The 25,493-nt window shown below is 47.2% G+C and overlaps 1 protein-coding gene across 1 annotated transcript in view; it reads left to right on the top strand.

The window, feature by feature from the left end:
* cacna1ea (calcium channel, voltage-dependent, R type, alpha 1E subunit a) overlaps window positions 1–25,493 on the top strand; it is a gene marked incomplete at both ends in the record, with an annotated part of 81,696 nt that overhangs the window by 39,658 nt on the left and 16,545 nt on the right. Inside the window, 23 exon segments of the mRNA XM_079740055.1 lie at window positions 5,086–5,189; window positions 5,467–5,625; window positions 6,894–7,084; window positions 8,040–8,143; window positions 9,217–9,332; window positions 9,733–9,786; window positions 10,322–10,363; window positions 11,777–11,872; window positions 12,404–12,613; window positions 13,094–13,206; window positions 14,789–14,901; window positions 15,716–15,847; window positions 16,249–16,318; window positions 16,679–16,796; window positions 17,119–17,186; window positions 17,409–17,430; window positions 17,433–17,490; window positions 21,057–21,854; window positions 22,355–22,599; window positions 23,017–23,128; window positions 23,864–23,993; window positions 24,314–24,373; window positions 24,808–24,932. Of these exon segments, the coding sequence (XP_079596181.1) occupies window positions 5,086–5,189; window positions 5,467–5,625; window positions 6,894–7,084; window positions 8,040–8,143; window positions 9,217–9,332; window positions 9,733–9,786; window positions 10,322–10,363; window positions 11,777–11,872; window positions 12,404–12,613; window positions 13,094–13,206; window positions 14,789–14,901; window positions 15,716–15,847; window positions 16,249–16,318; window positions 16,679–16,796; window positions 17,119–17,186; window positions 17,409–17,430; window positions 17,433–17,490; window positions 21,057–21,854; window positions 22,355–22,599; window positions 23,017–23,128; window positions 23,864–23,993; window positions 24,314–24,373; window positions 24,808–24,932 (3,240 nt within the window).

Genomic DNA, 25,493 nt, shown 5'->3' with positions numbered 1-25,493 from the left:
TGAATTAAAGGCAGAATGAACTGTTGAGACTACCAAAGTACTTGATCTAAAGGGCTGGAGATGAAAGACGTCTTGAAGCGAGAGAAAATCTGGAGTCATTTTGAATTCTATTGTTTGGCGAGCTGAAAGGAAGCTGTGATTTTCCCACTCGCAGTGGGAAATGTAATTAGATGTAGATCATGTATTGCACCCTCACTGAAGAAAGATGAAACCCAAATTGTCAGTTTGTGTTCATGTTATTTTTTTAATAGCCTTTAAAAAGAAAAAAAGACCCTGCCTTTCATTTGCATTTAGATAATTTGCACTTGCAAATTAGCATTGGCACTTGAAAGAAATGCGTTGGCACTTAAAATAACATTTTAATTGTTTGTGTTCAGATGGCGTTTTTAATATATGGCATTTGATGCAATTAATTAGTTTTACACCACTTGTGTTCAAATTGATCCAGTAACCCAAATTATTCCAGATCAAACTCTACACTAGTGTGTGTGTACGTTGGGGAGAGTGAGTTCCATACATTTCCTCCTCAGATACCCTACCCTTCAGGGACCCCTCCCATCCCAGTGGGAGGCCGTTGAGAAAGCAAGGCTGCACATTACATCATTGCAGGGAAAAATAGAATATCCTTGCTGAATGTTAACCGCCAAGCAGGGATCAGTTCTGTATTCAATTGTAAAAAAAGAAAATGGCAAATTATATAAGAGGCATCAGCAACGGTAGCTTCTTGACTGATGTTACTTAATCCAGTTGAATGTTGTTGATGGCATCTTTTACACAAGCCCTGTCTCGCTGTGGCACCTATTAGGTAATTCATTAAGGTGCTTTTATTCCAATGGGACTTGCGTCAGTGAATAGGGGTGGTTAGTCACCTAGTGTATGGGTCCTTATGAACAGAATGAGGACCCAGGTGATTGAACATAAGACCTTTTGGCTGTGAACCGAACACTATCCACTACCAGGAATACACTTAACCCTCCCTTTTTGTATTGGTTGTGCGTTATGCGTGTTTTCATCCTCTTGTGTACTTTGTTTTCTTGTCTTCTCCATTTCTGTATTTAATAATCCATTTCTCTCTTCTTAAAAATCTTGCGTTAAAATGTAGAGCAGATTCATACTGTTACAGTTAATACATTTGTTGATGTTGATGTTTTTTCTGTTATTGACTATGGACTATCAAATATGTAATGTTTACTTCAGACTGGAAAGGTAGAAATGCATAAAATTCATTAACAGTGGTGGAGAGAGCTCAAGGACCAAACCATGAATAAATCATGCCTGATGAAACAGTCCATTGGATAATCAGAGTAAACGTGCTGAATAATTATATAGAGGAGTATTGGGATGGGTTATATTTAACCCCCAGACAACATTCATGACTCTGAAATGTAGCACAGGAGGTCAGTACTTCAATCAATATTATATTATATATATATTGATCAATATTATTATAAATATCGTCCTCTGAGTGTGTGTGTGTGCCCGTGTGTGTGTGTGTGTGTGTGTGTGTGTGTGTGTGTGTGTTTAGGTGGACATGTGTGTGCCCCTCTGTCCCTCTCTCTGCCCCTCTCTTTTACCATATGGCTGATCCATAATTTATCCAAATTAACTATGGAGCCTAGCCACAGAACCAAACGTTTAGCCAACAAATAAACCAACATTTTAGCCAACACTTGGACTGCTTTCACAAACACAAAGAAAGATTATATTTGCTTTTCCTCTTGCATAAGAGCTTGACTGCTTCATATCGGACACGAACGCAGGCACGCACGCACGCACACACACACACAGACATACACACACACGCACACACACACGCACGCACACACACACACACACACACACGTGTAATGGAAGGAGAAAAGGTGCAGTGGGAGGAGAGGTTTAACATCAGCTAAAGCCAGCAGAACACACAGTGTAGGAGTGCCTTAACACAATCTTAAGTCATTTTACACACGCACTGTCAAATAAACACACACACACACACACACACACACACACACACACACACACACACACTGAACATCCACTGAATTGCAGTTATTTTGAAGAATTTCCCTCTCTGTGGCATTTAACAAAATATAAATAAACGGACAGACTGTTTTGTTTTGAATTGAATGCAAAAAGAGTGAAACCACGCATAATCACCACAGTACACAGCTAGCGTCCCGATATAGAGTGAAACAGCCAGGACATTTCCCAACACCGATTGCAGTAACCCAAATGTCTTTGGTACACTACTATTTGTGTTTGTTTCAATCCGACTTCCGACGGACTCCCATCAAGCTTCCGCTCAGGATGGTTGTCAGCGCCTCGCTCGGGGGCTGACGCGGTCCAGAAGTCACGGCATTAGTGCCATTGTCCTTAGCGGTTGTCAGCACCGATCACTCACACAGCGGAGAGCTGTCGTTACTGTGTGGGGAAACGTCGCCGCAGCTACAACCTCCCGTCAGACATCGCCGACCAGAGACACTGACGGAAGGGGTTTTATCCCCCCAAGGAGGGGGGATAAAAACAAGCCTTTTGTTTCCCACGGGGATCCATGTTTGTGTCTGGGGAATGTTAGCCACCTGGCCACAAAAGATAACTTACTTTTTGTGTTTTGTGTTTTTTTCCAATTATCTCTGGGAGAGATAGAGGTTGGAATTTTGATCTGCTGGCAAACAGTGGATTAAATAAAACAGGAAGGGGGGAGGGGGGGTTGTATGGCTGTCACACCTTGTCTCCATAACAACTGGATGGCAACAGCAAAGGAGAGAGAGAAAAGAGAGAGAGAGTGGAGGGGGAGGGTTGGGTTTAATCATTGGGAGACGCAGGTTGAGATGGATGTATGTGTGCAAGTGAGAGAGAGCGAGAGAGAGAGCGGTAGAGAGAGGGAGAGAGAGAGGTAGAGAGAGAGAGAGAAAGAAGGGGGAGGGGGGGTAATCATTAGAAGAGGCAGGTAGAGAAGGATGTATGCAAGAGAGAGCGAGAGATATAGAGAGAGGGATGAGATTGTGTGAGATTGGGTGTGACAGAAGGATGAGGAGGAGATGAGAAGAAGAGGAAAAGATAGCGAGAGTAAGGTTAAAAAAATGAAGAGTTGGCTGGGGGAAAGTGTGAGAAAGAGGGGTGGACAAGGAGACGGTGTGTGAGTGTGTTTCAGATGGGAGCGATCTATTTATACGCCTGATGACGCTGAACTATTTTAAACTATCGCTATCTATCTCTCTACCTCTCCCTCTCCCTCTCTGTCTCTCTCTCTATTGCTATCTCTCCCTATCTCTCCCAATAAAAGCAGCTGACACCCCAGTCTCACCAGCATGGTGTAGACGTGACTAATTCTCACCATGAAACCATGAGAATGTGACACATTCTCAGACTCCGACTCTGCGTTTACTCTGAAAGGTTTTGGCACGTTACATGATGGAGGAAGACTTGTAGCTCACAACACTGTTGGTATCTTAACTACCTGCCAACACAGCCATGTTAATGTGTTGATGGTTTCATAATTTGTAGAGAAACCTTTGACACATTGGAGTTATATCTTTATCTTTAGTTGTTTTGCTGATTTTAATAACTAACTTCTTTTTTGCTTGTCCTTCGTTTTGCTGCAATTTTTGGTGCATTCAAAAAATTTCTGACCATCCCCTTCACCTCTGCCAATGCCTTCATAAAGGACAGGTAGTATTCGCTTCAACTGTGACGTCTGGCCAAGACAGAACTAGAGTGTACAAGTCTGAATATTTACAATGGAATAAAAGTTGGAAACAAAGGAACAGAAATAGATTGAAAGAGAGAGAGAGAGAGAGAGAGAGGGGGGGGGGAGAGAGAGAGAGAGAGAGAGGGAGAGAGAGAGAGAGAGAGAGAGAGAGGGGGGGAGAGAGAGAGAGCGAGAGAGGGGGAGAGAGAGAGAGAGAGAGAGAGAGGGGGAGAGAGAGAGAGAGAGAGAGAGAGAGGGGGGGGGGGACAGTGTTGGAAGTGAGAGACGGACATGGAGATAGAGAGTAGAGGAGGCGAATGGCAGAGTGAGGGAGGATGCATCCACAGACTTAGTGGGACATATGGGGGAAAAGAGCTAAAATAGATATGTGGGAGAAATTTGGCCAACATTAGAAAAAAAAGACATGTTTCAACAGTAATATAAATGAAGGTTGGATATAGGAGATTGATGAAATAGGAGAGAGAGAGAGGCTGAGATGAAAAGGATATCTGTAGAACCAGAGATACTAATGAGGGGAGAGGGGTCAGCCAAGCCTTTCTCTTGTTTCCCCATGAACTGCACCGCAGAAGGTCAGGTGTACACACACACACACACACACACACACACACACACACACACACGTGCACACACATGCAAACACCCACACACACATGAACACGCATAGGGGAGTCGGAGAAAACAACCTACTTCAGCTCCTGAGGATTTGTGTTGCCTGGATGTGTGTAACGTCTGTTTGTCACATGTGAGTGTGTGTGTGTGTGTGTGTGCGTGTGTGTGCATGTGTGCGTGTGTGTGTGTGTGTGTGTGTGAGTGTGTGTGTGTGTGTGTGTGTGTGTGTGTGTGTGTGTGTGTGTGTGTGTGCGCGTGTTCATGTTGTTCCTTGTCTCCCCAGCCTCTGGGTGTCTCTTTCTCGTCTTGAGGGAGCAGCTTTCTTTGTTCCCATCCTAAATAACAGTTGTCACAGCCATCCTCCCACACACATCGAAAACAGCCAAAAGCCCCACAAACAATCCTGTTTAGTCCCTGCTGCTATCAGCTCTCACTGTGTGTGTGTGTGAGTGCGCGTGTGTGCGTGTGTGTGCGTGTGTGTGTGTGTGTGTGTGTGTGTGTGTTTGGGTAATCAACAGTATAATTTGGAATCAAATGGAAGGAAAGACACCGTTATTTATAAACATAGTTGCATTATTCACTCAATGATAACGTTACACTTTTCCTGTGTGTGTGTGTGTGTGTATCTATGTGTGTGAATGTGTGTGGTCTTGCATGCGCGCGCGTGTGTGTGTGTGTGTGTGTGTGTGTGTGTGTGTGTGTGTGTGTGTGTGTGTGTGTGTGTGTGTGTGTGTGTGTGTGTGTGGTCTTGCATGTGTGTGTGTGTGTGTGTATAGGATCCTGGCCACAGCAGGGGCCCATATGAACATACCCGTGGACCTGAGGACCCTGAGGGCAGTGCGCGTGCTGAGACCACTCAAGCTGGTATCAGGCATCCCTAGTGAGTAGCAGCACTACAGCATCTCCACAGTCGTCCCCACTGAAGTCACGCATCAGATTACAGAACGCCCGCACAACACATCCCTCTGACTTAAACACAGACCAGCAGTCTGTCGAGACGGTTGCAAAACAACCTTTCAAACTATATAAACGAGACGATGTCCTTCGTCGTCTTTGCACGGATAGTTGTGTGTTTCGAGTAAAGTCACACACTTATTCGACACCGAGTGGCGACGTGTTCATGTGTCCCCTGCCGGCTCCTCCTCCTCCTCCTCCAGGTCTCCAGATCGTCCTGAAGTCCATCATGAAGGCCATGGTTCCTCTGCTCCAGATCGGCATGCTGCTCTTCTTCGCCATCCTCATGTTCGCCATCATCGGCCTGGAGTTTTACAGCGGCAAGCTGCACCAGACCTGCAGGCCCCAGCTGGGGATTCTGGGTAAACACACACTGTCGTCATGATAACACCATCATAGAGAGATACAATGCAAAGTGACATGCATACAGGAATGGATGCGCGTACACATTGATTTAACATGGACTTATACACAAATAGTCATTCACATATACGCACATATGCATATATGCAGGTATACATACACAGTATTCATGTACTTAATTAAGTACAAAAATGTACTTAATCCACCAGAGATGGATTAAGTTCATTTTTTCTCTATCTCTCTATATATTTGTCCTTTTATCCGTCTGTCTGTCTGTCTGTCTGTCTGTCTGTCTATCTACCTACCTTCTTTCTGTCTGTCGGTCTGTCTGTCTGTCGTTCAAATATACACATGTAAACATATACAAACACACACCAACACACCCCAACACACACACCCACACACACACACACAGATATGTATGTACAGCCATACACAAACAAAGCCTTTGTGAACGCACGCAGACATCCAGTAAGCAAGACCGACGGAGAACGCAGTGCCTTTGTGTTCCCAGCCAGCTGCCCTCGCCACAAAACATGAGTGACACGCAGGATCGCACCTGGAGATTTGAACAAACCTGCCCTCCCGTTTTGTTCAGAGTAATACAGGATGACAATAGCGCTGGCCACAATGGTGCATAGAGCACTCCTGGTTGTTATCAGCCATCTAAGGCTGTCAATCCCCGGTCACGGCTTGGTTTATAGACACACTGTGTTATCTCCCTCTGTTTCCTTTTTTACTTTTGTGTCGTAGTTTTGCTCTGCCTTCGAATGCAATTTCTCTAGCGCTGTGCCATTTAAATGGAGGACTTTTTCATTTTTTTTCTTTTTTTTATGACGTCTCTGAATATGTCACTGTGAGGACCGACAAACACAAACGCATCTTCAATGACGATGCCAAAATAGTTTTACTAGTCGTCATGGCAAGACCAGGAATCATACAGGAGATTCTGTTTGAAAGCGAACAACAGAGTGAAAATATCTTGATCTCAGTCTGATGTTAGTAGTCACTCTACGATTCCCGCATACGTCACAAAATGTCCCCATTTATCAGAAATGTTGTTTCAAATATTCTGCAGACACCCAATATTTCACAACAAATACCAAAGCTCAAACCCTTTTGTCGCAGAATTTCATGGCCAATCAAATGGTCCGGAGACCACGTGCTGCCCTAGGGCCCGTTTGGCCAGGCCTCTCCTGTTGTCACGACAATAACTTCTTCTGGTTGGTTAATGTTTTTCGATCACGGGTCCTTCCTATGTGTTCAGAGAACCAGACGGTGGATTCCTCCCTGTCCGAGTTCCCCTGCGGAGTGCGCCAGTGTCCAGACAAGTACACTTGCACCGAGGGCTGGATCGGACCCAACGACGGGATCACCCAGTTCGACAACATCCTGTTTGCCCTGCTCACTGTTTTCCAGTGTATCACCATGGAGGGCTGGACCACTGTGCTCTATAATGTACGTAGATGGAGACACATGGACCTGCAGACACACACACACACACGCACACACACATGCAGACATACACACACAGGCACATGCAGACACACATGCACATGTGAACACACGCACATGCAGACACACACACACGAATGCAGACACACACGCACATGCATTTACACACGCACATGTAAACACACATGCACACATGCAGACACACACACACACACACACATGAGACACGCACAATGACTCATCACGTGTCACACCTCACACATATTTTAAGTCATCATTAACAGAGTCACAACTAGAGCAAGGCTACCATAAACACACACACACACACACACACACCCTCACTCGTCTGTGGGGATGGCGACACAGGGTTGGGGAGCAGAGTTATTACAGTTCAGACCACATTCACGTCTCACGCTATTGCTTGGAGGCACACACAGTCAGGGCATCACCTCAACGACCGCCAGCCATCTTATTAACACCCCCCGATCCCGAGAGACGTAACCCAGCCCTCAAACAGCACCCACACACAATACCAACCAGGCTATAATAACTACATAGCGGACCTCACCATCACAGAAGGACATTGATGCCTCAGTCTGTCATTTGAATGTGTAATAATAACCGCTGTATTTATTCATAATGCATGAATTTATAAACATACGCAGTAATAAATGTGTACATTGCATGACAGCAACAACAAGAAGCCAATTTTTGCAGTGACGGGATGACAGTTTATTTAGAAATTAAAACATTCATAAGGGCTGGGCTCCAGTTGAGCCCAGTCTTAGCGTCAAAACTGTTTACAGTAAAAGGGACCATCGGTAAGCAGGGAGGCTATGCAGAGTCTAGGTGAACTGGGACTGGAGTCGCGTTGACCTGCAACGCGCTGCTGTTTGAGCTGTTTTTTTCCTTTGCTTCCCGACTTCCTGGAAATCTAATTCTGTTACGGTGGCTCCAGACCAACGATGCCTTGGGGCCCACGTGGAACTGCCTCTACTTCATCCCCCTCATCATCATCGGGTCCTTCTTCGTGCTGAACCTGGTGCTGGGAGTCCTCTCTGGGTGGGTTCACACTCGCGCGTCACACCTGTTTGTACTGTCTGGGGTGACGGTATAACATGTTAATGTACACGTTATAGCGTGTCGTGTACCAGCTGCCATCCTCCCACCTCTTGACCTGGGAGTCATTTTATAATGACCTGATTCTCCGAAACATCCTCATAGAAAAGACAATCCACCCACACGATGTATCCGCTGTCAACAAACTGGAATAACTGCAGATTTACTGCGAAATGGCTTCAATTCGATTAAATTCTAGTCGTCACATTCAGTCTGGCGCGTTATGAGATTTGTGCTTGGTTTATGGGCTGATTTTGTGTGCTCTGTTCCATAACAGGTTATCTGAGGCTGTCTGTTTGCCAGGCTTGCCCCTGTCAAGCCGCATGCCATTGTTTTTTTACATGGTGTCAGTCTATATAAGTTAATGAGTTTTGCACAAAAGGTTAATCGGCAATCAACTGCCATTATCTCCACAGGGAGAAGAATGAAGGCGCCTCTCAACTCTGTCGTTTCCTAGCCCTCCCCTCCCTCCTTTGGTGCTCTGGTCTCGCTGTCCCCTCTATCCATTTGCCCTGATTTATTTCTTCGTCTTTTCTCCTCCTCTTCTTCGCTCCTGTTCTATCAACATAACCTCTCCTCTCCTAGCCTCGCTGTTTTATTCCTTTCCCTTCTCTTCTCACTTCTTCTCTCCTGTCGTAAATTATCGTACCTTCACTTTCCTCTCCTCTCCCCTCTTCTCCTCTCCTCTCCTCTCCTTCCTCACCTCTCCTCTCTTCTCCTTTCCTTTCCTGTCTCCCCTCCTATTCCATCCTCCCCTTTCCTCTCCTGCCATAACATGTCCTCTCTCCTCCTCCCCCTCTCTCTAAGCCTTTTGTATTTTTCCTGTACTCTACCTCTGCTGCCTCTAAATGAAGAGGCGAGGTCAGTTCTTGACAGAAATAGCCCTCCTCCGCCGTCTGCCGCCAAAAAATCGTCTCATTCATCTCAATGAGGTCATCGTTGTGAATGCCTAGCGATGAGACCGGGACGGGGGTACAGAGGGAGGGGCTTAACAGACCACTGGTTGGTTTCTCCAGGGAGTTTGCCAAGGAGAGGGAGAGAGTGGAGAACCGGAGGGCCTTCATGAAGCTACGGCGCCAGCAGCAGATCGAGAGGGAGCTCAACGGCTACCGCGCCTGGATAGACAGAGCAGGTACCGCCCACTCCGAGGTTTCCGGGTTCAGAACCCCAACGTCCACACAGGCTGAATCCGTGTGAATCCTTGAGTCAAGCCTGATCTGCTACCTGCTCATTAGTGACATGGATCTCGAGGGAATCACACTTTGGATTAAAGTGTTTGCTAAATGACTGGAGAGCACATATCAAATATTGAATCTGAGCTCTTGCTATGATTGACTCGATTACTGAGGGTCTGAATGCTAATTGCAAGAGCTCATGGGAATCATCGTCATTTGCATTTTCTCCCAAATGTTAATTTTCAGAAAAATTGATGTCTTCTAAGTATTAAAATGTTAGTTTTCAAGAACCTGTTAACAGTTCATCTATCCAGGGAGTTTGTCTGAATCCCCCTCTCCGACTGATTACTATTCCAGAGGAGGTGATGCTCGCTGAGGAGAATAAGAATTCAGGAACTTCTGCTCTGGATGGTAAGAAAGAAACCTTAAGTTTTCCTCTCAGCCAACATCTTTCACATCCAAACTTTTCAGATTTTTCATGATGGTATTTTATGGATTGACTTTGTTATCATGTTGTTTATGTTCTTAAAAAAACATATCCTTCAATACGAGAGTTATTGAAGTGATGAAAAAGGTTTTCTGACCAAATCCTACAATGTGTAAGTTAAGGCGAGATAAACTCATTTACAAACACCCAAATCTTTTCTTGGTTTTAAACCGAAAGGACCATTGTGTTCAATCACAGCTTTTTCTGACCACAGAAAATGACACACATAGACGTTTTGCAGATATAGTTAAACCTGCATTGTGGGGCGCTATAATGACTCAAAACACATTATGTTCCAGTATAAAGTCGCATGGAATACAAAGGCAGATGGTTGATGAGTGTTTAAAGTACCTGGTCCCACTCAGTGGCCAGCTATAGGCTGACCACTGAGTCGTGGTGACCTTTCCTTCACTCCAAACCAATAGGTGTTCTTTTTACTAAATGTTGATTGATTGACAGCTCTGACAAGACTCCCAGAGTGTAGGACAGGGGGTACCTATGGTGAGAACCCCCTCTGCCTGACCGCTCTGGCTCTTGTGTCTCACACACACACGCACACACACACACACACACACACACACACGAGCAAGCACACACATACACACATGAGCAAGCACACGTGCACACACACACACACACACATGCGCGTATGAGTGTGCATACACACATACACACACACGTACACAAACACACACATACACACAAACACACACACATATCGGCACGCATACACGCACACACACGCACACACAGCATGCAAATGCAAAGACATACACGCCGACATATATTTAAATAAAAAAACAGGCATTCCTATAAGTGGAAAAATCGTCCTAAATTAAAGTGAACACCCTGGCGCTGTAGACTAGGGGTATGCAAGCTTGATGAGACTGTGGCTAGTGCTGAGTAACAGTACCCAGGAGTTTGGAAAGACACAGCAGCAGGAGCTCCTTAATGGAGACAAAGCAGCGGCCCTAATAGCTTTGATTAAAAGAAAGTCGGCACATAGAAGTTGCCTTAGCAACAATTGGACCCAAAAGCAGTGCGCATGTGTTGTGTTAGTGTGTGTTTGTGCCTGCGTGTGTGTTTGATAATAGTGTGTGTAAATGGTGTTCCTGCCGTAACGCACACTTCCATTCGTGAAATTGCATCATTATTTCAGGTGTGTACGTGTACATGTGCAGTTGTTTGTTGAGCGCCTTATTAAAAACAAGGGAGAACATTCTCAAGCAAATGTAGACCACCAGCCTCAGTCTGTTAGTGGATGAAGGACAGGAATAGGGCGATTGAACACGGACACCAAACCCAGACACTGTCACCATGCTAATCCGCCATATTAGTGGTAAGGCATGTTTTGCACTGCACGGTATGTGAATGAACGCACTTCTACTCCAATAGGAATGCATGGCCTGCAACAAGCTTCCTTGATCTGAGCATGGGTATAACATCACTGATTAGCCCGTACTAGAATCACAGCAGATGATTTGCAATCAAGTTGAAATTATCATGATGGCGTTCATTTTGACGTAATTTCATCTGTAACGCTAACAAGCGCAAATTTATTGCTAGCGGCTACGACTTTGCAGGCATTAAGATAGCTTCCACAGTCGTTTCCGTTTATCATTGACTTTGTTTGCGATCTTTCCAGTATTTTCCATGACTCCGATAGAAACTCACTAGCTAGAACGAGAACGCACGCTCCGAGCTTCCGACACGCGTCACTGCGTCGTTGGGTCGTCTGCCGGTTCCACGTGATTAAACTAAAAAGTGACGATTCTGAAGACGCTGCTTTGCTGCTGTTGTCATGCGGGGTTGCTCCAGAATGCGCATCGTCTGTGGTCGTGCCCTCGCACTGTGTACCGTGCTTGGCTACGTTGTGGAGAGGAACCCCTGTGCCTAACCGTCTCTGGCTTGCAGTCTTGAAGAGAGCCACGACCATCAAGAGGAGGGGGCTGGACGTGCCGCGCGGTGGCCCCTCGGATGAGGATTCGTACGGGGACATCTCGTCTGTAGGTGAGCGGGCCTTCCAGCAGCCCTCCAGTGCTGGGGTGAAGGGCACATATGAGCAAAGCAAGCATAGAGGTACTGGAGAACGAGATTGGAGACACAATTCAATTCAAAGAGCACCCTTAGGACTAAAGCACTGTTTTGCTGTTTTGAAATGATCTTTTTTTGTCCTTTTAAGAAGATGATGGTTTCTTTACTGCAATTCATCTTCTCTCTCTCTCTCTCTCCCATCCTCTCTCTCTCTCCTCATCCCCCTCTCTATCACTCTCCTATCTCTCTCTCTCTCCCATCCTCCCTCCCTTTCTCTCTCTTCTCATGCCCCCTCTCTATCACTCTCCTATCTCTCTCCTCAACCTCACTCTCTCTCTCTCCCATCCTCCCTCTCTCTCTCTCCTCATCCCCCCTCTCTATCACTCTCCTATCTCTCTCTCTCCTCAACCTCACTCTCCCCCTCTCTCTCTCTCTCCTCATCCCCTCTCTCTCTCTCTCTCTCTCTCTCTCTCTCTCTCTCTCTCTCTCTCTCTCTCTCTCTCCCAGGTATCCCCATGCCCAGAGCCAGCATCAGGAGTGCCAAGCGCGGCCCCACGGCGTACTTCCGTCGGAAGGAGCGTCTCATGCGTATCTCCATCCGGCGCATGGTGAAGACCCACACCTTCTACTGGACAGTGCTGGGCCTGGTGGCCCTCAACACCATGTGTGTGGCCATCGTCCACCACAACCAGCCGCCCTGGCTCTCCGTCTTCCTGTGTAAGCTCTTGTTTAGAATGCACATCAGAACGCAGGAAGCAGGCTGACATGGTTCATTCTGTTGAAGATCTCTAACACAGCCCTTGTCATCTTTACTCTCCCTCACCCTTTTCGATCCCTAACCAAAATGTGGCCTGTTTCGGGCTTCCAGGTGACATATTATACCATCAGGTGTGATTGTGATTAGCCATTACAAGCGGGTTTGAAAATCGGCTGCTGACATGACAAGTGGGCGTGTCCACCGAGATGTGTGCTGGCTAATCACACTCACACCAGGTGGTATAATGTGTCCACTTTAAGAAGGCATCTCTGATTCTTACTTTAAGTACTTTTCATTTTGGAAGAAGTGTAAAATGCCTTAAGCTGTGCGTAAGTCAAAGCATAGCTTCGGGGGTCTGGGTGATCTCAAAGAGCGCGACAGCAGCCAGAACGCCGGAACACGCTCCTTCAGCCTGTGTCGTGTTCTCCCCGTTCCTCCAGACTATGCAGAGTTCCTGTTCCTGGCGTTGTTCCTGACCGAGATGTTCCTGAAGATGTACAGCCTGGGCCCACGGCTCTACTTCCACTCCTCCTTCAACCGCTTCGACTGCAGCGTCAGTTCCCTCCTTCGCTCAGTCTCTATGTCTCACTCCCTCTGTATCACACCGTGGTGACAGCAGAGGAACAGGGCGAGGCCGACGGCCTGTCGCGCTGTGGAGTGTGAGTGGTGAGGGCTGGTATTGATTACTCAATGCACGACAGTCGTGCAGCCTCACCCAGCCCCAACCGGCCCCAGCTTCTTATCAGTCTGACTCAGGCCAAGTGAGGCTGCTTAAACCAGCCGTCGTCCACACACACTCCACACACCTCCTCTGTCAGTACTAAAGAGTCAGGGAAACATTGGGTATTGATTTTACACAAGTTGCACAATAAGAGACGTGTGTTTAGAAAGGAAATTAGCTGATGAGGAAGGAAAGCCTTCTCCCTCCATGTACTGTGTATCTATATGTACAGCGTCTGTTCACCAGTGTGTTGATGGTGCAATTGATTCTATATGTACACCATATGTTCACCAGTGCGTTGATGGTGCAATTGATTCTATATGTACACCATATGTTCACTAGTGTGTTGGTGCTGCTTCCAGGTGAATCTATGTGTACAGCGTTTGTTCAGCACTGTGTTGGCGGTGCAGGTGAATATATATGTAGAGTGTATGTTCACCAGTAAGTTGATGTTGCTTGGAGGTAAATCTATGCGTACAGCATATGTTCACCAGTGTGTTGGTGGTGAATCTGTCTGTACACCACATGTTCACCAGTGTGTTGGTGGTGCAGGTGAATCTATACATACAGCGTATGTTCACCAGTGTGTTGGTGGTGAATCTGTCTGTACACCATATGTTCACCAGTGCGTTGATGGTGCAATTGATTCTATATGTACACCATATGTTCACTAGTGTGTTGGTGCTGCTTCCAGGTGAATCTATGTGTACAGCGTTTGTTCACCACTGTGTTGGCGGTGCAGGTGAATAAATATATATGCGTATGTTCACCAGTGTGTTGGTGGTGCAGGTGAATCTATGTATATGCGTGTGTTCACCAGTGTGTTGGTGGTGCAGGTGAATCTATACATACAGCCTGTGTTCACCAGTGTGTTGGTGGTGCAGGTGAATCTATATATATGCGTGTGTTCACCAGTGTGTTGGTGGTTCAGGTGAATCTATACATACAGCGTGTGTTCACCAGTGTGTTGGTGGTTCAGGTGAATCTATACATACAGCGTGTGTTCACCAGTGTGTTGGTGGTGCCGGTGAATCTATACATACAGCGTGTGTTCACCAGTGTGTTGGTAGTGCAGGTGAATCTATACATACAGCGTATGTTCACCAGTGTGTTGGTGGTGCAGGTGAATCTATACATACAGCGTGTGTGCACCAGTGTGTTGGTAGTGCAGGTGAATCTATACATACAGCGTATGTTCACCAGTGTGTTGGTGGTGCAGGTGAATCTATACATACAGCGTGTGTTCACCAGTGTGTTGGTGGTGCAGGTGAATCTATATATATGCGTGTGTTCACCAGTGTGTTGGTGGTTCAGGTGAATCTATACATACAGCGTGTGTTCACCAGTGTGTTGGTGGTGCAGGTGAATCTATACATACAGCGTATGTTCACCAGTGTGTTGGTGGTGCTTGTAGGTGATCGTGGGGAGCATCTTCGAGGTGCTCTGGGGTTTCTTCAGGCCTGGCACCTCGTTCGGCATCAGTGTGCTCCGCGCCCTGCGTCTGCTGAGGATCTTCAAGATCACCAAGTCAGTATACCCAGTCAAAACAGATCCTTTTTTGATCCCTTATTCAAGTGGTTCTCAAGTGGGGGTACGCCTTCCCCTAGGGGTACTTTGGATAGTGCAGGGTGTACTCAGAAAATAAATGTGATAATACTAATATAGCTACTTTTTATTCTGAAAGCTACACAACAAAAAAATCGTGATAATGGAAAAGTAGTAGAAATGTAAACAAGGACAAATGTATTCAGTGAAAAAGAAAGCGCATCCAGAAACACCAAATTGTCGTGAGCTTCAGGAAGAATTTATTTTAATGGGATTAACCTAGCCTGGGTAAACCCACGCTGCCTTGCGCACATTTTCATTTCACGCTGCTAGATTGAGATGAGGTCTTGCGTTAGCCAGGCTAGGATTCAGCACCTGTGGCGAGAAATATGTCAACAGTTGCATTAAGCAAAGGCCCATGTTTCTCCCAAAAATGGTTTGTGTCGGTGAAGGGGGTACTTAGTTTGAGAACTACTGCCTTATTCAACATAGCATTAAAATATACTTTGGAACTGTGGAGATACTGTAATATCTGGAGAAGTTTACTTCTTATCCATGTTGACAGCAACGGCTCACTATCAAAGCGTGTCTCTATATTTTTTGATTGATAAATGGTTAACCTTGTATGAGATACAACTCTGTAGCTTCTATCTGTGGTGGACAAGCAAGAAAAAAAGCAATCTTCATTCAGCACACATCCGCTGTGTTCATTACATGAATTGAAGCATCTCTTGCCCTTAATCAAGTAACATTGTGAGCATGTCATTTATTTAAATGGTACGTTGTTGCTCTCAAGGTACTGGGCGTCTCTGAGGAACCTGGTGGTGTCTCTGATGAACTCCATGAAGTCCATCATCTCCCTCATCTTCCTCCTCTTCCTCTTCATCGTGGTGTTTGCACTGCTTGGCATGCAGCTCTTTGGTGGCAGGTAACACATTGATGACCAGCTGAAGCAATGTGGAAATCATGCAGTAGATCTAGCATTAATTCATGGAGAAAGAATAGGATATAGTGTGTTTCGATTTTCCTCTCTCACACATAGGCAGTAAAACACAATCATGTTGTTATATATATATATATATATTTTGTAAATGGCATACAGTATTGATTATTAATATACAATTCTCTCCATTATTAAACTGTTCCCAGCCACGCAAACTTTTGTTTAGCATTTTGTACTTGTTGTTCAAGACTATTATTATGTAAGGTCACGGATGAGATCAACAGCTTCAAAATACTAAGCAATGCTCCACACAGCTAGTGGAAGCAATTCAAAAGGCCAAGCGGAGGTCTTTATATGTGTGAGTGTGTGTGATGTGATTGCCCCAGGTTCATCTTTGAAGACTACACTCCAACAAACTTTGACACCTTCCCTGCAGCCATCATGACCGTCTTCCAGGTCTGTAAAGACCCATCCAAACTGTACTTCCAGTTTTATTTCAGCCCAACATAATTACAATAACAATTCACTAATTCAACAAGATAGAGCCACACTGTTATGTGTATTGTTTGAGGTGATAATTCTTTCCTCATCGAGTAAATAGGTATGCTAGCTTATTAGCACACTATTAATAAGTAAACACTTGATGTCAAGTAAAGCTGGAAGAAGAAAAGTGTGGTTTGACTCAGACCTCATTTCCGCACAGCTAATATAGATCACAGTGGAGTTTGCGTGTGTGTGTGTCGGGGGGGGGGGGGGCTTCTGTTTGGGCTTGTGTGTGTGTGTGTGTGTCATCATCGTTTCACTGTGTGTTCCCAGATCCTAACCGGAGAGGACTGGAACGAGGTGATGTACAACGGGATCCGCTCCCAGGGAGGAGTGGGGTCCGGCATGTGGTCTTCCATCTACTTTATAGTCCTCACCCTTTTCGGAAACTGTATCCTTCTGCACTTTGTTAGACATGAAGCATCGATCATTTATACCCAAAGTGTATAATATAGTCATTTGTTTTACACACCTTATTTTTCTGATAACAATGTAATGCAAATTGTACAAATTTTATACAAATGTTTTGGCACAATAGTTTCATTTTAAATAATATTAGGATAAAAAGAAAACGTATTCGATAGAGCAATAGCCATGTCAGCTTCCCTGCAGAGCATCACTATGGTCTGAGAATTGAGATGACACCTAGGTCACAGAAGAGCATATTTGCTTCATAGGGAGTTTATTCATTTCCTTAAGAACGTAATGACCAGACACGCTCCTCAATGTCTTCTTGGCCATCGCTGTGGATAACCTAGCTAATGCACAAGAACTCACCAAGGTAAAAATAAAAAACAACAATAGAAACCAAACAAATGGCAAACAATGGTATGGTTTATGAAAACCATGGTCTTACTATATCTCTACTCTTATCCCTCTCTTCTGAGCTTTATTACCTTCCTCACTACTCCTTTCCCAAACTCTATCCTCCCTTTCTCTGACTATCCTTATCCTCTCTCTCACTCTCACTCTCACTCTCACTCTCTCTCACTCTCTCACTCAGGACGAAGAGGAGGCTGAGGCCGCCAGCATGCGCTCCAGAAGGCCAGGGAGGTGGGAGCCATGTCCTCCCTCATGTCTTCAGAGTAAGTGTGTCGCAAGCTGCTCCCCTTGCCTGATCCCCTCTGGCTCCCTGCCTCTCTCTCTCTCTCTCATTCTCGCTCTCTCTCTCGCTCTCGCTCCACCTTCTCTCTCTCTCTCGCTCTCGCTCCACCTTCTCTCTCTCTCTCCACCTTCTCTCTCTCTCTCTCCACCTTCTCTCTCTCTCTCTCCGACTTCTCTCTCTCTCTCTCTCTGACTTCTCTCTCTCTCTCCACCTTCTATCTCTCTCTCTCCACCTTCTCTCTCTCCCTCCCTCCCCCCTCCCCGCCTCACCCCAGGGGAATGCCTCGTTACCGTAACATTTCCCTGGGTGAACCCAGGGACGGGTCGAGGTAGCCTCTGTTAAAAGTCTGGCAGCGTCACGGTGCTCCGCCACAGCGTTATCGGGCGGAGCTGTCCGTGGCGCGTTGTGGGAGCGGTGGGTCGGAGCACTAGGGTTGTCATCTCCGTCCTGAGGCCAGGAAATGGCATTTGGGTGGATCATTGCAAGCAGCTTGGACGAGGGTGGGGTGGGATAGGGGTGGGGGTGGGGGGGGGCTCGGGAGGACGGTGTTGTAGGATGGGGGCGGTGGGTACCACGAGGGCTGTTGACGACTGCGTACTGGAAGGCCTACTATCAGGACAGTTGTTTCTGCTTCCAGCTCTGTAATTTCCTCTGAATTGAACTCTGCGTCGCTATGGTTACTGGCAGGCTTCCCAGTAGAAGTGGTGTGTGTGTGTGTGTGTGTGTGTGTGTGTGTGTGTGTGTGTGTGTGTGTGTGTGTGTGTGTGTGTGTGTGTGTGTGTGTGTGTGTGTGTGTGTGTGTGTGTGTGGAGTTGGGGGGGGGGGGGGGGCGGTTGAGTTGCTTGTATTGTAACCATGGAGACAAGATAACTTGACCTTTGTTGCCTCCTGGATCCCTACAGGTCATACTCTTATAATCCATTTAGTGATGAATCAAAGCAATGGTAGGAACTAAGCTATTGATTTTCATACACAGTTGTTCCAATAAGGATGAGCCAATGTCTACATGTCTCTAGGAACACAATTACATCTAGTTTAGGCCGATCGTGACTAAGTTGTTCATTTATTCATCAATCTTATTATTCCTTTATTATGTAACATTACATTTATCAGTCTATTTAATGATTCCCTTGTAGCCATTCCACCTCATCCGTTCACTAGTCTCGCTTCTCAAACAAAAAGCCTGACAGGAATAATAGCATAAGCAGAGTTTTCCCCCAGATGAGTGGCAGCAGCAGCAGCAGCAGGTGGTAGAGCGATTGAGAGCAAAGACATTCCTAATGGCCGGCCTGCTGTCAGAACCAATAGGACGCTGGAGCACCGCAGGCATGTCTGGAATACACCATTTGTATTCAGGGAGGCCATCCAGTGAATTTATCACTGTTTTCCTGACTCTGAGTGGTCTTTGAGTGGAGGAGGAGAGAGGGAGAGGGAGAGGGAGGGAGGGAGAGAAGGAGAGAGACAGACAGACAGAGAGAGAGAGAGAGGGAGAGAGAGAGGGAGAGAAGGAGAGAGACAGAGCGGGAGAGAGGGGGAGAGAAGGAGAGAGAGAGAGGGAGAGAGAGGGAGAGAAGGAGAGAGAGAGGGGGAGAGGGACGGTGTAAGGCGGCCTCCACCGGCCTCAGGAGGCACCTGCATGGGGGTGTGTGTTGCTGACCAAAACCTAGGGTGGAGGATGGAGCATGTGGGAAAATGACTTGTGATGACTGAACCCCGGGCATGCCCGCATGACTTTTGGACTGCATGGTTTAAGGTGGACCAATCAAAGCGTTTCTTACATCATCACCATGCATAAAGACCTGCACATGAGAATGCCTTTCAAACGCAATGCAAAGCGAATGGTTCTGTATTGGTTGGGATCTCCGGTCTCTTTAGCGTAGTGCTTTCTCTCTTCCTCCCGTGGATGCCGTTTCGGTTAATGCATTGGAATCGCTGACGAGCATTCCGATCTCTGAACGCCGCGAGCCTCAGCATGTTGACCTTCCTCCACTCTTGAGACTGGCATGAGGAACCAGACGACTGGTTACTGGGACATGGGGCGTCGCTGCTCAGAGATCCGTCAGTGTGCTCATGCTTCTTTGGAAGGGATGTCTGATCATGCTAAAGCCCTCCTCTCTCTTTCTCTCTCTCTCTCCCTCTCTCTCTCTCCCTGTATTGTCTGGTGACGGAGCCCACCTTCTCATTGTTTTATATACCTGTCCACCATACTGTAGCCCTCTCCTGTCCGTACCCCCCTCCGGTCCACCTTGGGGGAGGGGGGTGGGCGGGGTCCTCTCCCTCTTATCCATGTGCCGCTTGAGTTTGATGTTTGATGAACGGTTGAATTGCTCTAACTCTGCTACCATCTTGTTTGTCGATGTTTGCTTGGCTCCAACGGAGACACACGGTGAAACCCCTCCCCCCCCCCCCCCTCCCAACGTGAGCCTCACCACAGCATGCACAGTTTGTGATGCGTACGATTTCAAGTCAAATCTATTTATCTTTTTCTTTTGCCATATGTCTAGCTAAACTAATTTGCCAATGATAACGGTCCAAGTCCCATGTCAAAGTACTCAATCAATAACCCTGACATATATTTGCTAAATGGCTGGTTTGTAGTGCAATCAACCAACTATAATCAACCCATTGTAGTGCAAGTGGGTCGAGGTTGGGTGCTGTTTCGCTGTGTGTCTCTCGGCCTGTTTTATGTCTGCTCACAAAAGCACTAATGTCTTGTTTTCAACCAATCGCTCATTGATAACACGGACCACACAAGAGTCCACGCCACAGTAAGTAACAGTGTCTGTTCAGCTCTCTCCCCCTCTCTCATGCGCCTGTCTAATTTCCTTACCTGCGTTAGTGTTCTGCTCTCATCTCCATGGGTAATCTGCTGCTTTCATCCCCCCTCTCTGTGCTCCCCCAGCACTGAACTCTTATTTTTGAATCTCGCATATATACATACACCACTGGCATCCTTCTGCATTTTCAACTTCTTTTTTGATTGTAGCGCAGTAACTTTTTCTGGTTTGGTTGACCTGATACATAACATCTTCATTGATTCAGCCAATAGTTTCTCATCAAAATGGAGTTGCTTTGATGTTGTGTATGAAGTGTTTCAAAACCACCGATCAAAGTTACAACAAGGACATGCTTGAGACAACGGTTTTGTTTGCTTGTTTACAAAAAGAGAATTAAATTGTGTTAATCTACCTTGGTCTAGTGAATCTTTGCTGTTTAAACAAATGTGTTTTTGTTAAACTAAGTTGCCCTGAGCAGAATGGCAAATTTGAATGCTTGCACTCAAACTAATGCATTGGTATCTAATGCATTAGTATATGAAACAGTAGGGTAATAGTCCAATACAGACAATTCAGACTCATGTATTAGTTGAATGTTTCCGCCCCAAGTAATGCATTAGTGTCTGATGCAGTAATGTAAACAATGCACGCTGAATCAAACCAATGCATTAGTGGTTGATGCAGAAATGCAAACGATGAGGTCTACGGTGCACACTGAGTCTCGGGCGCCCCACTGACACGGCCCCCCCCCCTCTGTCTCTCTCCACAGTGGCAGTCGGAGGAGGCGGCCCTACCTGTACAGGAAGAGGGCCATCCACCGCAGCCGGCCGGCCCACTCCTACTCCCTGGAGGAGAGCCAGGGCAGCTTCCGGGAGGCCTTCCCGCCGCCCCCTCTCAACCCCTGTAACTCTTTCATGTCCAGGAGGGAGAGGCGGCGACGCATGACCATGTCCGTGTGGGAGCAGCGGACCAGCCAGCTGAGGAGGCACCGGCAGATGTCCAGCCGCGAGGTGCTGCACAACAGCACCGGCGGCGAGGAGAACAAGGACGGAGCCGCCGCCGCCACGCCGCCACCGGGGGTCCTCCCGCGCCCGCTGTCCCTGCACGGCAAACACAACCAGAGCACCCCGCTGGGCAGCCTCAAGCGCCTGGCCGCGGCGGACCCCCTGGCCTCGCCGGACCCCCCGCCGGCGACGGCTCCCACGGGTCCGTCGGGCGCGGCCCTTGCTCTCTCCCCACCGGACGCCCTCCCGGCGGGGGCTGTGGACGCGGCGTCGGACCACCACGACGACGACGCAGCGCCCCGTCCGGAGCCCCCCTTGACCCTGGCGGTGCCGGAGCCGCCCGAGTCGGAGCCGGCGGAGAGGGGCCACTTCGGCCCCGTCAACGGGTGCCGGAGCCCCATGCGGAACGGGGAGCGGCGGCACCGCGCCGTGAAGAAGTTCCGCCCGCCCGCCGCCGGGGACGCCCTGACCCCGGAGATGGCGGGGGGCCACGGAGCGCTGGCCAGGGGCAGGAGGGGGCCGGCCGGGGGCAGAGGTCAAGGGGGCCAGCGCTCGGCCAGCAGGTCAGTCAGCCGGGAGCGGAGGAGGAGGAGCGGGGAGGAGGAGGAGGAGGAGGAGGAGGAGGACGCCGGGGGGGAGAAGCTTGGAGAGGGGAGGTGAGACTCGCTGTCTCCCGTGGGTCTTCTAACCTTGTCCATTTCAAACATTTTCTGAGATCTGAGATCAGTAAGATGTCAAGGCACCTTGTTGGTGTCCTGTAAGCTGCTTGTGATATCTTTTGGACCTGCAACTGCCTTTCACACTTGATTGTCCCGTACAAACATCCAAACAAATAGAGTAAAGTATTGATCGATCGAGTGTTGATGGATTTAAAAGCGCTGCAGGAATGCAAATCACAAAGAGAACATACAAAGTCCCATCCCATGTGTTGCGGTTACACCCAGTACAGTAAGACTATACAAACAGTCTCAATGCAAGGGCCTTCAAATCTGAAGCTCAAATGTGAACACGCTGCATAATCCTCCTCCACATAATGTCTGTGTATGTGTGTCTGTTCCTGCAGACCACAGGGAGAACACAGTTCTGACCCAGGTCTGTCAGAGGGCCAGAACCAGGGGGCCCCAGCAGAGCAGTGGGAGCCCCCCGGTCTCCGGCCACCCTCTCCCCCTGGTGCCCCGGGAGACGACAGCGGAGGTCCCGACCACAGCGCCGCCCTGTGTCTGGACCAGGACAGGTCTCAGCTGGGCTCCAGTGTCACCATAGACATGCCCAACGTACACTCTGCCATGGAGCTCTCCACTATCACAGGTGAAAGGGAAGAGCTGATTGTAGTATGTGATTGGTTGATCGACTTGTGTATTCATGACTGTGTTTATTAATGACGTTGCACAATTGGAGGAATTGGTTGGCGATGGGTGATTTATTGTTTACTTTGTTGTTTGAGTGGTTTGGTTTAGTCATTGCCTTTTGGTTGATTGCTGATTGGTCGGCAGTTAATTGGTTCGCTGTTTTGGATATTGGTTCATTGATGTAGTAATGTAGTAATTGATGAATTGATTGGATCTTCAACTTATTTTTAAGTTAAAGATCCAATCAATTCACCTTTTACCCCAGTGTTCCCCTGGGTCTTGCCTGATTCTTATCACTGTTCCACTTACTACCCTCCATCGTCCTCGTCCTCTCCTCTGGTCTCACCTCTGGTTCACCCCCCCACCACCACCGCAGTGAACAGTAAGGATTCGGAGGGCTGTCCGTCAGAGAAGGGGGAGACGGAGGACAGCAAGCCCGTCAGCACCGTCCCCCCTAACAGCATGTTCATCTTCACACCCAACAACCCGTGAGTCACCGGGGTCTCGCCGTGAAGGGGGACTCTGGGAGGGGAGGCTGTGTTGGCTGCTGCTCTGAACTGATGGCTCTATGAGTGATGTTACGCCCGCGTCGATTTATTACGTTTTTACGTTTTCTCTTGAGAGGGTTTAGGGTTTAGTCTTCTTAAAATGGCGTCATGTCAATTGTATTTAAACAGGCAAGAATCACAGTTACAGTATCAGTGGTCTTCACATGACTACATTACACAACACCATCTCCCCCTGAGGGCCCAAAGTATCCTCCCAAAATCAAAAATAAGCAGAAACCTATTTTTTTATTAGATAAAAATCTCTATTTTTCTCTCTCTCTCTCTCTGTTTCTCTGTCTCTCTGTCTCTCTGTCTCTGTCTCTCTCTCTGTCTCTGTCTCTCTGTCTCTCTGTCACTCTCACTCTCTCTCTCCCTCTCTCCCTCTCTCTCTCTCTGTCTCTCTCCCTCTCTCTCTCTCTCTGTCTTTGTCTCCCTCCCTCACCCTCTCTCTGTCTCTCTCTCCCTCTCTCTCTCTGTCTCTCTCTGTCTCCCTCCCTCTCTCCCTCTCTCTCTCTGTCTCCCTCCCTCTCTCCCTCTCTCTCTCTCTCTGTCTCTGTCTCCCTCCCTCTCCCTCTCTCTGTCTCTCTCTCCCTCTCTCCCTCTCTCTCTCTGTCTCCCTCCCTCTCCCTCTCGCCCTCTCTCGCTCTGTCTCTCTCTCCCTCTCTCCCCCCCCAGGGTGCGGCGGGCCTGCCACTATGTGGTGAACCTCAGGTACTTTGAGACCTGCATCCTGCTGGTCATAGCAGCCAGCAGCATAGCGCTGGCAGCAGAGGACCCTGTGGACACCGCCTCAGGCTGGAACAAGGTGGGTTTCTTTTACGGGCCAGCGGATCATTGTGAACACCTGCCTGTAATGTTTGTGTATGCTTTCATTTCTCAAACAGTTGTTGTTCAAATGACCTGGCAACAGGAACATGAGAAACATAAAAAGCACTTTGTCCACAAATTACCTTAACCGGCTTCAACAAATGTTGCTCTTATTCTGTGTCTCCTCAAAAGTCTTGTTGAAAGGAAACAGTTTCACTAAATGTGTGCGTGTGTGAATTGGCTGTGTGTGTTTGTAAGAGCCAGCTTTGGGGACTAAAACCGTGCCATTTTCATGCCTTTTGTCATGTCATTTTACAGGCGCTGCGATATTTTGATTATGTGTTTACTGGAGTCTTCACCTTTGAAATGATTATCAAGGTTGGTAAACACATGGAGAACTGCGAATGGGTTGTATGCTTGGTGGAGTTTAAAATTTACTTCAATACTAAGGGGGAGCGACACAAAATATTATAATTAAGATGATACCCTTAGGCTAAGTAAGGAAGAATATTATACAACATCAATGGTTTTAAAGTATAAAAAAAAATGTTTTTTTTAACAATTTATAGACTGCATGTACGATTATTTGGATAAAGGTGTTCACATAAAAGCTAATCCTTTACAATTGCATTTGCATTGATGGATTTAGCAGACGCTTTAATCCAAAGTGACTCACTATAAGTACATTTGTCAAAAGAAAGAGAAACAATATATCTCTTAACAGACAGAACCCCTTATAGAGACAGCAAGTTCTGACTTCAGATGTACATCTCCCTTCACATTATGGCTGTCTTCTCTCCTTCGCTCCCCAGATGATTAACATGGGTCTGATCCTCCATGACGGCTCATACTTCAGAGACCTCTGGAACATCCTGGACTTCATCGTTGTGATCGGAGCGCTGGTGTCTTTCGCCCTCACGTCAGTCCCCAGCCTGCAATGTCTTCATATTTATGGGAAAAATTGTGCATATTGTTAAAGCGGCAATCTCTGTGGCAACGATTTCCGTTTTCGTTCTCTTTGGCGACATCTTTGCATTCATTATCTTCATTGGTACAAGATAGATAGAGATAGGAGTCACGTAAAACCCGCATTTATATCCGGTGTGGCCTTCGGCCGGGGGGGAAACGTAGCGAGGTGGGGAGGTGTGACTGATATCTGCAACAACACACAGGACGTTTGCCGAAACCACGACATCGCTCATGGTGCCTTGAACAAACATTTATTTGCATGAAAATCGTCGAGATTACCACTTGAATATTGCAATATTACAGAATTATGTATGTTTACATCATAATGCGTTCATGTTTCACTCACTCAATCTGAGTCTAGATTGCAATTACTTTGCCAATGGCTGAAAGACATTTGTTTGCATGTACAGTATTATAACTGCCGTGTGTGTGTTTCTTTCTTTGTGTCTCTCTCTCTCTCTCTGTCTCTCTGTCTCTCTGTCTCTGTGTGTGTGTGTGTGTGTGGCTGGCGTCCTGGTGGGGCTGACCT

This window comes from Pollachius pollachius (genome assembly GCF_949987615.1).
Source record: "Pollachius pollachius genome assembly, chromosome: 7".
NCBI lineage: Eukaryota > Metazoa > Chordata > Actinopteri > Gadiformes > Gadidae > Pollachius > Pollachius pollachius.
The sequence above is the reverse complement of the archived record's forward strand: the minus strand, read 5'-3'. Positions and strand labels throughout refer to the sequence as shown.